At 37.6% G+C, this 13,019-nt stretch overlaps 1 protein-coding gene across 5 annotated transcripts; it reads left to right on the top strand.

The window, feature by feature from the left end:
- The first annotated feature begins 193 nt into the window (after positions 1 to 193).
- rbm26 (RNA binding motif protein 26) lies at positions 194 to 11,271 on the top strand. Of its 5 annotated transcripts, XM_055154714.1 has the most exons (23): positions 194 to 428; positions 506 to 632; positions 827 to 945; positions 1,039 to 1,157; positions 1,238 to 1,329; positions 1,917 to 2,194; positions 2,446 to 2,700; positions 3,100 to 3,336; positions 3,861 to 4,001; positions 4,478 to 4,615; positions 4,698 to 4,806; positions 4,888 to 5,047; positions 5,358 to 5,543; positions 6,177 to 6,275; positions 6,360 to 6,428; positions 6,530 to 6,628; positions 6,708 to 6,782; positions 7,020 to 7,184; positions 8,577 to 8,681; positions 9,029 to 9,232; positions 9,559 to 9,645; positions 9,728 to 9,841; positions 10,248 to 11,271. In XM_055154714.1, the coding sequence occupies exons 2-23, from the start codon at positions 574 to 576 to the stop codon at positions 10,329 to 10,331; spliced, it is 2,994 nt and encodes a 997-aa protein (XP_055010689.1). In that variant the 5' UTR covers positions 194 to 428; positions 506 to 573; the 3' UTR covers positions 10,332 to 11,271. The 5 variants fall into 5 exon arrangements, with proteins under 5 accessions (XP_055010689.1, XP_055010688.1, XP_055010690.1 ...); XM_055154713.1 differs by having other exon boundaries at positions 194 to 632; XM_055154715.1 differs by having other exon boundaries at positions 194 to 632; positions 4,481 to 4,615.
- Positions 11,272 to 13,019: the final 1,748 nt, after the last annotated feature.

Genomic DNA, 13,019 nt, shown 5'->3' on the forward strand with positions numbered 1-13,019 from the left:
ACTTTCTAATTTTAAGAGTTTATCACTTGAACACGAGTGGTGACGTGAATACAAATTATCAAAGAGGGGGCTTGCAATCTATTTAAGTTTGGTGTTTTTGTTTATTTTTTCAAAATTGGCCTATTAGTGTAACCAGAGTTTAAAGCGGCATTGTGTCCTCGCGATACTTTGGCTGCGGGACTACAGACGGAAGTAAATAGTCGCCATGACACATTTAGCTGATGCGAGGAGCATAGGGGAAAATAAAGCGTGGATGGCCCCTAATTTTGCGTGTTGAGTTTGATTAGGTCCTTCTAGATGTCCAAATAAGCAGCTGTCAGTCATACAGCCCCGTGACTGTTTCACACAAGCTGCACTGCGATATTTGAAGTACCGCACGACATTAAGTAAGGTCTATGAAAGACGTCTGCTAACTTCACGTAGCCAACGTAAGCGCGGTTAAGCTATAGCAGCTTTTAGCACCCGATTTGTTGAAGCTACTAATGTCGTATTCTCGTCAGCACAGATAAATAAAGTTACCGCCGACAGCGTCAGACCCGACTGGAGTACGCGGGATCTCTGGTTGGATGTAAAATGATAATTGAAAATCTTGAAGCGCTGAAATCGTGGCTGTCTGAAACCCTTGAGCCCATGTAAGTACAGAAGCTACTCTGTTAGCAACGAAGCGGTCTGGTTTTTCATTGGGTTATGTAATCCATTACTATAAGCGCTAAGAAAAGTAAAGGTTCTTATTTATAATACATGTTTTCAGTAATAGACATTAGATATTTATCCTCTGTATTAAAACTGGACTGTGCTACATGCTTAACATTTTGTTAACCCACAGCTGTGACGCGGACCCCTCTGCTCTCGCCAAGTATGTCGTGGCTTTGGTGAAAAAGGATAAAACCGAAAAAGAACTAAAAGCTCTCTGTATCGACCAACTGGACGTGTTTCTTCAGAAAGGTATTTCATTTGTAAATGTTCATCACGTGGCTATGTATGATACTATAACGAAAACTGCAGCATAACGTGTGTTTAATAAATTTTTTTTTGTAGAGACCCAACAATTTGTGGATAAACTTTTTGAAGCTATAAACAGTAAAAGCTACCTACCCCAGTCTGAGCAGCCAGCTGCTGTCACAAAACCCGAGAAAGATGAGCCTAAAAAGGAGGAGGTATGTCTTAAAAATACATTAAAGGTCTTTGCTATTTACAACATTTATTGCCAATGCCCCATATTTATTTTTGTTTTCAGCCAATACAAGAAGAAGAACGGGAGAAAAAGAATTCACGGCGTGTGACTCACAGTCCTCCTCAGTCCAGCTCCCGTTACAGCCGAGACAGCAGGTGTGTTACAGGGTTTAATGCTGCTTTCACATGGTGGATGAATCATTGATACGACTTTCTGAGCAGAAGCTGCACATGAAGAAGAAATAGGAATTCTAGAAGCAGCACGATTGATCTGTGTGACATCAGGGTCACTAACTTGTGGAAGTCATAATAGAGGTCACAGCTAGGATAGTTTGCAAGAAAGATATTTTGTATCAAGTGAACATTAGGTTTGGATAACTCCTATAGGCAATAGTGTTTGTTCAAAGTACCAAGTTTCAAAGAGAGTGTGTTCTCAGGATCCGACTTAAAGCACATAAATGCACAACAAATCTCCCATCCAAACAGCCTGACTTGTTATCACTTCTCAAAGAGAAATTATAATATTTTATAGATAAGACGTAAATATAAACAAACATTTGTTAAAATCTCCAAAGAAATATTTTAAAAATCTGTTAACATTGATAAAATAGGAGCATTTGAATGAATTAGTTTTGAAAATATATTAAGAAAAACATAAAATTATATATAAAAATATGGTTTCTAATTCCTAGCTGCTGTTTTGTATTCAAATTCCCTTCATGTGTCTCCTATGTACTCAAAAGGTCATTTAATTTTAGGAGAGATGACCGAAGAAGGGATGACCGCACCAGAAAGAGGGACTACGACCGCCTGCCTCCCAGAAGAGACTCGTATCGCGACCGCTACAACCGCCGACGGGGACGCAGCCGCAGCTACAGCCGTAGTCGAAGCCGCAGCTGGAGCAAAGACCGTGTCCGAGACCGCGACAGGGACCGCGACAGAGACAGAGACCGAGACCGGGACAGGGACCACACACGGAGCAGGACACATAGCCGGAGTCGGTCCAGGACCAGGAGTAGAGGTAAACACATGACAAGTTTGTAGACTTTGATTTAAAGGGTTTTTAATAAATGTCCTTATAACCACTCACATTTAAATTTTCCATTGGATTGCAATAAATGTTGTAGGCCTAAAAAGTAGTCTGTTACGATTACTAGTTGTGTGACCCACCTACTCAGTGAATCAAAATATAATTTTTTTCAGATATTGTAAATGGCTGTATTTAAGAGTCATTATGAAACTCGTCATTTTGCTATGACTGTTTTGTCACAGAGAGAGATTCGGGAAAGAGTCGGCCAGAAGGTGCAGATGTTTTTGCACCTGCTGTAGTCGTATCGTCTGCATCTACGTCCCACTTCCCTGTCCCGTCTCTGAGCAGCACTATCACGGTCATCGCCCCCACTCATCACCATAGCAACAATACCACAGAGAGCTGGTCTGAGTTTCGACCTGAGCACCCTGTGGAGCGCGGGCCTTTCAACCGCGGCCCACCTCCACCGCAGAGAAAGAGATGCCGTGACTATGATGGTACAGTTATGATCTATTGGATGATTTTCCTATCTCCTTTGTTGGAATGGGCAGTATTGACAAAAAAAATTTTTTTTTTTTTTTTTAAGACAACATACTTGCCATTCTAATTTTGCATAGGCTTTAAGCAACTTTCATTCTCTTGTAGATGATGTATATTGCCCACCTGCATTCTTTGATTATTTTAGTAACATATTGAATGTTGTTGACTTCTCTACACAGCATGTTCCATGTATTTTTATTTAGCCCAATTTCACAATAGCAGTCTCCGCACAGCCCAAAACATTTTATTTGACAATAAAAATTCATTACGAAGAACATGTGTTTTTTTTTTCTATGCGTGCAGTGTATTTTAGAATTAATAGTACTCAATTTTAATTCTTTTCCCTTGTTTTATAGAAAAGGGCTTTTGTATGCGAGGAGATATGTGTCCATTTGACCATGGAAGTGACCCTGTGGTGGTAGAAGATGTGAATTTGCCAAATATTCTGCCTTTCCAACCTCCACCTATCCCGGGTGTGGATCCTCCTCCTCCAGGACTGCCCCCTCCTCCACTCCTGAACCCCCCACCTGTGAACCTGCGGCCCCCCGTGCCCCCACCAGGCACACTCCCACCCAGCCTTCCACCGGTGGCAGGTAAGGTTTATGTAAAAAATGGAGGTTGATATCTTTAAAATACTAATCCTTGGAAAGTGGCAATCTATTAACTTATTAAGGCCATATTGTTATTTATTTATTTATTTTCAAAAAATAGGTTAAAATCTCTGTTTTATTTGCTGCAAGTCCCTCTAATAAAACACAGCTATTTTGTCTGGATTAGGGCTTCCTGCTGCTTGTTTCCATAGAAATGATTCTTTTGGCTATAATAATATTCCATACTATTTCATAAAATGTACTTTAATATAACTTAACTTTAACTTTAGTAATTTCATTACAATTTTTGATTTGATGCATGTAATATTCTGCTTCATTCAATAAAAAATACTTCAATGTCATGCATGTGATTGCATGATTTACAAAAGTAAAAATGAAAATGTTCAAAAGGGAGTGAGCTGAAGTATAAACTTGATCTAGCCCTACTTCTTAAATTCTAAAGTTAGGAGCCTTGTTTTTTATGATATCCAAGTAATATATAAAGATTTTATTTTTGTTTGGCTCAGGTCCTCCTCCACCTCTTCCTCCACTGCAACCCTCAGGAATGGACGCCCCTCCTAACTCCATCACCAGCTCTGTGCCCACCATTGTCACCTCTGGAATGCGCCCCTCACTTCCTCCAGGCCCACCACCTCTATTCAATCCTGGTGAAGATTATATTTTTATAATTAATTAATTGTATTATAGATTATGTTTATCGATCTATCTATTGATAGAGATAAAGATAGGGATAGAAATATATAGACATATATAAGATCTATATTATTTTAATGTTAAGCAAGAGAACATGTTAAATGGTGTTTCAAATATTGGCCGTTTATAACGACCACACCTAAAAAGCATGGATAAAGACTTTAATCAATATTTTTTTTTTAATAAGAATGATTCAGGCTAAGGGTATTAAGTATTATCTTACTCTTCTTAACCATTTTAATTAAGTTATTACTATGCCTGAATCACTCTTAACTGTACTTAGTGATGTAGAGGAACCATCAAAATTCTGATACATTGTGTGAGTCAGTTCTGTTTGATATTGACTTAAGACTAACAAAGCAATAAATATTAAAGATTTACTTTTAACTATTAATATTTTTGTTTAATTTTGTTTTGTTTGTTTGCCCAGAAGTATTTGACACTGATGTATACAACCCTGAAGCTCCTAGCATTACCAGTTCATCCAGGCCGGTGTACCGCCATCGCAACACCCAAAGACCCAACCTGATAGGCCTTACTATGGGGGATGTGGACCAGCCACCAAGAGGTACTGAAACCTTCTTGTGTTTAAATTTGCTTATTGCTATGCTTAAAGTGTATTAATTTTTTTTTTTTTTATATATATTCAGAAAAAATCCCAAATAACAGCATGAGAATTGTGATGGAGTCTGACTCAAGAAAAAGGGCAGCAGGCTCTCATGACGGGGGCATTTTGTCCAAGAAACCATGGTTTGAAAAGTAAGTTACACCAGACACCATGCACTATAATGAATTGGGTAAAGGTCCTACAGATTTGTCATGTCTCTTTAATTTATGTAGGCCCAACTTTAACAAAGCCAATCACCATGGTTACCACAAGAGGGGCCCATTTAACCCACTCAACACCAAACTGATGGTTCGGCAAATTCCCTCCGAGCTCAATAATATCAGCGAACTCAATGAACATTTCAGCAAATTTGGTACCATTGTCAACCTACAGGTAACCTGCTCTTACTGGGAACTGTTTTATTTAAATATGTGATGTTGATAATGAATAATGAATGTTGGGTTGGTTTCACATCTGTCATGTACTGGTAAAAAAATAAAATAAAATACTGAGGTAGCTTTAAGTAGAGAAGATGAAGAGAGAGCTTGTTCAGTTTTCTTATTAAATAGTAGTTGCTTTAGATTTTGTTCACCTTTTTGTGTATATGTGGGTTATATATACATACTCAGTATTAGATTGTTAGAAGTGTCTGCTACTTTCAACCTAAACTCTAATTTAAAATGTCTGCTGCTTCCCCTGGCAGGTGGCCTTCCAGAATGACCCTGAGGCAGCTCTTATCCAGTTTGCTGCTCCAGAGGAGGCGAAACGGGCCATGCAGAGCCCAGAGGCTGTGCTCAACAACCGCTTCATTCGACTGCACTGGTATCGGGAGGACGGAGGCGACGCACAGAGCCAGGTGCACTCACAACAGCAACAACAAACTGCCACGGTATGGGCTCTGTGTTTTTATATGGCCTTTTGAAAGAAAAAGCTTTTTCAATTTGTTTTTTTAAAAAGGAACTTTTCATACTTTTTTTCTATCTTGAGTATGTTTTAATTTTGTTTGCTTAACTCTGTAAAACAATGATCAGAACTAGCTAAGGTAAACTACATCTTTGATTATGACACTTCTAGTGCAAAGAGGTAAAAAACAAACGCAAAACATATATTTAAAAAAAAACTGGTACTGACTGACATTTGCTCTCTTGAGTGCAAAACTGAAAGACTCGCACATATATCACTTAGTGGTTTCGGTCTTAGGATCAGAGTGACCAAAAAGTACAAAAAAAAAGTGAATCAAAAGTGAAACAGTGTGCAGCTGTCTTACCTTTTCAGATAAGTGCCTCTCCTTCAACTCCAGTCAGGTGTGCAGAGTTTACACAGAAAAGAGTGTACTGAAATTATTTTATATGTTAACGTTTTTTTTTATTATAAACAATAAATATATATAAATTCAATTTTTTTAAAATATGTAATCTTGTAGACTTTATATTGCTCACCTCTAGGCTCTCTATATCATATAAAACCCTGAAGGTATTCCTGTAGTGCTCATTTTAAAGGGAATGTTTTAATGTTGATATAGCCCCCGGCCACATCTCTGAAGCAGTCTGTCAAAGACCGTCTGGGACCCTTAGTCACCCCGAGCCCTGAGCCGACACAAGACTCAAGTGTGGACTCTCAGGTGTGTACTTCTGTGGGTGGGGCTTAACTGTATATCAATATATGAAACATCTGCATTTACTATTAAATTGTCTTTATTACACAGAATTCATCAAAGCCATCAGTGAAAGAACGTTTAGGTTTCTCTGCCAAGCCAACCGCTCCTATAGAAAAGGTGTGTCTTTTTTTCCTCCTTTAACGTTAATAAAAAATGTAAATTAATAAAATGTCTACTGCTTTATTATATGGAGGATAAACTATTAAATATGTTTTCAGGTCTTTTCCACATCCATGGGTCTTACAAAAACGGTTTACAATCCTGGTGCGTTGAAGGCTGTTCAGAAAACCACAGAGGAAGTTCTAAAGAAAAAACAGGTGCAAAATGGATCAAATAACTTTTCAAATTTTATTATTCTGAAACCTTGTGTTTAATTTTTGATTATTTTGCCAACAGGATGCACTAAAACTACAGCAGGATGTCAGGAGGAAGAAGCAGGAGATTCTAGAGAAACATATTGAAACTCAGAAGGTAACAAGATGATATTTTTCTTTCTATTAACCACTCAGTTTCCCTTTTTGTAGAACCATACATGGTGTTTCATTCATGCAGTTGGGTAGATTTATACTGACAGAGGCTCAGAGTAAGAAGTATTGCAAAGTTTCCACTAGTCCTTCCATATGACTTGAATTTATTTATGTATTTCATCTTTGTGTTAGTGTTTGCATAGCTTTCAGCTGCTGACATTCTGCCCCTCTCCTCTCACAGCTCCTCATTTCCAAATTGGAGAAGAATAAAACAATGAAAGTTGAGGATAAGGCAAAGATTATGGAGACACTGACCACCTTGACCAAAAGCATCACAAAACTGCAAGAGGAGATAAAAGGCATCTCAGCCAGCACTCCCATCCGGACGGCTAAGACCAAGGCACAGGTATAGCTTCAAAATATGACTGTGTTATAAATAGACATTTCACATTTTGGTGTTAGAAAAAACATCAGTTTTCAATATGATATGGTTTAGGGTGTTTGTTGTTGTTATAGACTGAAATTAAAAATTTTTGCTTCCAAAATGGTCACAATTTATATCTGTTTTTATATATATTTTTTTGTTTTTATGACTACATTCAGTGCACAATTGTTGGCAAGTGAGTATTTTGACCATATCATGATTTTTATGCATATTCTCCAACTCCAAACTGTATAAAAGTGAATTGGACTTAAGCATATACGGTGATATGTAATTGTCTAATGAGGGAGGGTGTGTCCTGAGAAGATTAACATCTTATATCAAGGTATGCTGATTTATTAGGCAGCTTCTTTTTCTCAGGCAAAATTGGCCAACAAGAGATTTAACTGACTCTGAAAACTCAACAATTGTAAAAAGTCTTTCAGAGAGATGCAGTACTCTTGAAATTGCCAAGAAATTGGGGCTTGATCACAGAACCATCAAATGTCTTGTTGCACATAGTCAACAGTGTTGCAAGAAACGTGTTGAGAGCAAAAAAGACACAAATGTACTGCAAGAGGTTTGAAAAGAATCAAACCTGAAGCTTCCAGGAACTCTTTATCCTCCAGCGCTGTCATATTCCAGAACTGCAACCTACCTGGAGAGCCCAGAAGTACAAGATGTTCAGTACTCAGTACATGGCCAAAAGTAAGGAAGGCTGAAAGCCGACCACCACTGAACAAGAAACATGAGCTGAAACGTCAAGACTGGTCCAAGAAATGGCTGAAGACAGATTTTTCAAAGGTTACTCCACTGCCTGGCTAGCCAGTAAAGGCCTTAAAGATGAAAAAAATGACATGGCCCCCTTCCTCAGCTGACCTAAATGCTATTGAGAACTTGTAAGCTCTTCTCAAATGATTTACGGTGAAGGAAACCAGTACACCTCTCTGTAGCCTCTAGTAGTTGCTGCTGATTAAAATTTTATTGTCAGCAAAGGAACAGAAGGCTCATGACTATTACTGAGAAGGGTGGCTACATTGCTCACAATTTTTATTTTTTTTTATTTTTGTAAATGTCACAAGAGTTTATTTGTAAATTTTTGTTGTTAAGTATTCAGAAATTTTTCATTTAGTTGTGTAATATTTCTGCACATTAATGGCCCAATAATTACACAGACATAGATGTTCTCCTACTTTCTTAAATATTCAGGTTTGAATCCTCATAAATACAACTTGCCTAATAATTATGCACACAGTGTCAAGTATATTGACTTAAATCACAATGATCAGTTAACCAATTAATCTTGATATTCCAGTTGTATTAGAGATGATAATTCATTGTCTTTTAAATATTAAATGAAATGTTTTATGTGAAAAGGCACAAAAGGAGCTGTTGGATGCGGAGTTGGACTTGTATAAGAAGACCCAGTCTGGAGAGGACACTGCACTGCTGAAGATTAAGTACACACAGCTGCAAATCGAGGTATAGCTCATAATTTCCTGAAAGCAGACTCCCATTTTTAGATGACTATCAAATAATGAACTGCATAGTTAAAACATGACGTTGGACTTGGTGTTTTTGAATTGAGGTAACTATGGAGTTAACATATTTCAGAGCAAAATCTAATTAGTAAAACAGAATAGGACCACTGAAGCCAGAATGTTGCAATGGCAACGTTATTGTTGCATTATTGTGGAAGTAGAAAAATCTGTATCGCACTATGAAACTATGAGGAGTTGCTGTATTTGTGTAAACAACTGCATTTTAATTTTTTTTGTCCAAAGCTTTTTTCTTGTGCTCTCACCAATTGTATGTATTTTTCCTTGAAGGCTGCCAAAAGGGGTATCTTGTCAACTCGGGGCCGTGGGCTGCACCCTCGAGGTCGTGGGGCGATCCGGGCAAGAGGAAGAGGCGGGGGCCGGGGCAGAGGAAGAGGAGTCCCTGCACACGCAGTGGTGGACCACAGACCAAGAGCACTTGAGATTTCAGGCTTCAGTGACGCAGACAATGTTAACCTCCTGCCACACTTTGCTGTAAGTCCAGTTCAAATGTGGGGTTGAAGCGTTATTAGTGCTACAACAGGACTATAGTGCCCTCTGGTGGATATAGTTGGACAAAGAAAATTCACATCGAATTTAGCATAAAATCTGCATAAATGCAACAGGAAGAGCATATACTGCTAAAAACCTTAACTGTATGAAAGAATTACTGTGATAAACCCTGAAGAACACAAGTACGACCAGTGTGTTAAATGTGAGCCAGTGTGTTTCATTGTTTATAATCACTTTGTTTTTAGAAAATTGTTCAGATTTGAAAAAGTAAAGTATTTGAGTGAATGTGTTCTTTTCAAATTCTCAAGCAATTTGGTGAAATTGAAGATTGTCAAATTGATGAGAACAGTTTGACGGCAGTCATCACTTACAAGACAAGAGCGGAGGCTGAACTGGTGGGTTTTTATAATCCATTATGATGTATAAACATTAGAAATAATAATTTTAATACTTTGATACTCAAAATCATTTTGTAAGGCGGCTATACACGGAGTGAGGCTGAACAACCAGACTCTGCGCTTGGCCTGGCATAAACCTGCGGTGAATCTCAGTAATGTGGAGGCAGAGGACGCTGAACAAGAGGAGGAAGAGGTAGGTTTTAACCTTAGCCATCACTTGGCAGATTGTGCACCAGGCACTTAATGAATGAGTATGTGTTAGATTATCACAGTCTGTTCACAGGACTGCATAGTTATATTACCAAATTTTTGAATGGAAGGCTTTAAAATAATTCAACTCACTCTGCCAGCCAAACCTGGAATAAAATATTTTTCTCTTGAGCTTTTCCTTTAAAATGTGACAGAATGTGATGATTTTTAAATGCAAAAAAACATGATTTTTAACTTTGCCTGTCTTCCACAAGAGGGAGCCATTGTACATTTGTAACACTCAAGTTGAGTGCGCCTTTATTGACCCCAAACTCTCAAAGAATAGAAACTAGATCTGAATGCCTGGACTTTGCATTAGATTGAACAACATGCCACTGTTTTCTCTGTAGTATCAGGATGAGTCGCTGAGTGACGATGCGTTGCTGCAGGACGATGATGAGGAAGATGACGAGCCACGCTCCTGGAGAAGATGAAGACCAGTGTCCATCAACTTTCAAGACCTTCGACCATGATGTCAGAAATGCGGCTTTTTATTTTTTGACCCGGTTTTTGTTTTTCTGTAACAAAGATCGCATCGAAACCATGTACCAAGTTTAGGTTACTTTTAATGTTTTGCAATTGCAACATGATGATTTTTTAATGCTCTTAATGTAGTTAGTAGTTCTGTATTTTTTTTTTTGCCTTACAGAACAATTGGATTAGTGAACGCTGATCACTTAGACACATTAGTTAACATGGTTTCTTAATACAAAAACGTGTTGTAATTTAACAAGACTGTAGCTTTTGCAGACACAGTGTTAGTTCAGTCAGTTGCAATGCTTATGTGTAAATATTTTATGTATGGGTTTGAATAATTTGTAAAAAAAAAAAAATGCTTGGCTTCTCAGTTCCTGGCTTTATTTTGACTTGTAAAAAAATAAAGAATTGAAATGGTCTGAAAATATCCTGCCAAAAAAAGCAAAAGCAAAAAGAAAACATCTTGAATAAAAAAAAAGGAAAAAAAAAAAATATTGGCAGTGAATGAAAAAAGATCCAAAGACCATTTCAAAAAAACAAAAAAAACTTCATCTTTCCTAAAAGAGCATACTTCTATAAAAACTTCTGAATGCACCCACATGAACACACTGGTAAGGTAAACTTATATAACACGTGTATGGTAAAGTATTTAAATAAAAACTTAAAATTTGCATGTACAGCTGTATCAAAATGTATCTAATATGTCTTCTCTTTCCTTTGCAGTGATGAAAGCAGCTGAACCAGGTTTTCTTCAAAGGACATCCAAAACCACACGGAGCCGACTTAACTTTTCAGAACAGATGCTCTTATTTTCATGAATTGTGCAGAGTTTATGATGTTTGCTGTTGTTTTTGTATGTTATTTCTATATCTTTAAAACAAATGGATTTGATTCATACTTGGTTCTGTTTTTCTTTTGAACTTGAAAATATAACGTGTCATACATTGCATGAATATGAAAGCAATTTGGCATTTTAGCACAAAACTATTTTAAAAGAGCCTTTTTTTTTGTCAAAAATGAAAAAAATACTTAATGTTGTTTGTGTATTTCATAAACAATACTGACTTTTAATCAGTGCCTGGAGAAAAATCCAAAATTTACAGTTTCAGTTGGTTACAACTTACAAGCCTTGATGCTATAATACTTGGAGGTGCTCTTTTCCTTTACTAGACTCCTGCAGAGGTGCCACTACAGCTCCCACAATCCTTCACTCCAGAAAAACACTGGACGAATAACCCAATCAGTGCCCAGCGGTTCAAGGTTTCCCGCCTCCCATGGTCCTCCTGTCAGGCTCGCAGAGATAATTGTGAGGAATCTGATTTTAGCCATGTAGAGTGGTCGGCTATGAACTGTTTATCACATAAGCTTTTTCCCACAATGCACCCCTCTGTCTCCCCTCTGTCCAGAATAGGTGTGTGCAAATGCCCCCTTCTGTTAAGTCATTTACCCACTGTGGTGCAACTGAACTTAACACCTACAGCAGGGAAAGAAAAACAATCATTATTGGATTATTGGAATCAGATAAAATATACAGTACAATTCAACAAAAAATTTTATATTTTAGTTTTTAAAATGAAATATTCCTTTGATACCATGGCTTGTTTGATCCGAAAAAGTGTTATGTCGTCATAGGGATTTTTATTTTAATCACCTCCCTCTGACTCCCATTTGGACAGTGCTGTTTCTATCCCAGTGTGAGCTTAGAAAATAGCAGCTAACAAGTTTATAACATCTGTGACAAAATCCAGCCTCTCAATTTGTGTCAAAGAGAAAAATGACATTCAAAGTTAGACTTGTTTTTTTATGATATTTCTGCTCCCTTGAGTGTTGGAGATGTGCTATAAATTCAGCACCAAAACAAACTGAAAATGTAGTCTGTAATGTAATTTTATTCATTATTATGAAGACTCTTGTGTATAAATAAGCCGGTCATATGGATATGTTATAATTCCCAGCTGAAATGTTTTTATTCATAATCATTTGAATATTATGGCTGCCACTGCTTCAAGCTAATTAGAAGTAATTGTGTTGAACAATACCTACAAAATGGCTCTTAATAGTGCCATTACATTATAATGGTAAAGTAGCTTGTTCATTTAAATCTATAAATTCTGGTGCATGGTACATTATAACTGACCCCTCCCTCACTTTCTGTGTTGCCTGGGTCCTGTTGGTACAATGCCGATTCTGCGTAAAAGCTATTAATATTTGATGTGATCATAGGCCTCCATAAGCAAATTTCAGTCCCCAGCAAGTTGAGCTAAAGCATGATTAATTTAGTATTTATGCCCCAACAACCCTTTAAACACAACACAGGGCCCCTGGACACATAGAAAGCCCTGCACGTTCAAAAGCAATAGCAGCCTCTACATCATAATCAGCATCTACTCATTCAGCATCATTTGAGTTTGGGGACACATTTATTTCTGTTTTGTTCACTGTGGAAGAATAGGAGGCAATTTGAGCTTCAAGGTTTCACTGCGACCATTTCAAATCCTCTCTATCATGACCAATGAAGGCTTAAAGAACATTTTCATTTTTCACCAATACTGGGGTTATTTCAGATTGCACGCTTTTCACATTGAAATAAAAAGTCTGGACATTCGGACATTATAAGTGGACCTGTACTTTTTCTGTCTGAATGA

The sequence above is a fragment of the Boleophthalmus pectinirostris genome, unplaced genomic scaffold, assembly GCF_026225935.1.
Source record: "Boleophthalmus pectinirostris isolate CB_2022bp ecotype Guang Dong unplaced genomic scaffold, ASM2622593v1 HiC_scaffold_19, whole genome shotgun sequence".
NCBI classification, from domain to species: Eukaryota; Metazoa; Chordata; class Actinopteri; order Gobiiformes; family Gobiidae; genus Boleophthalmus; species Boleophthalmus pectinirostris.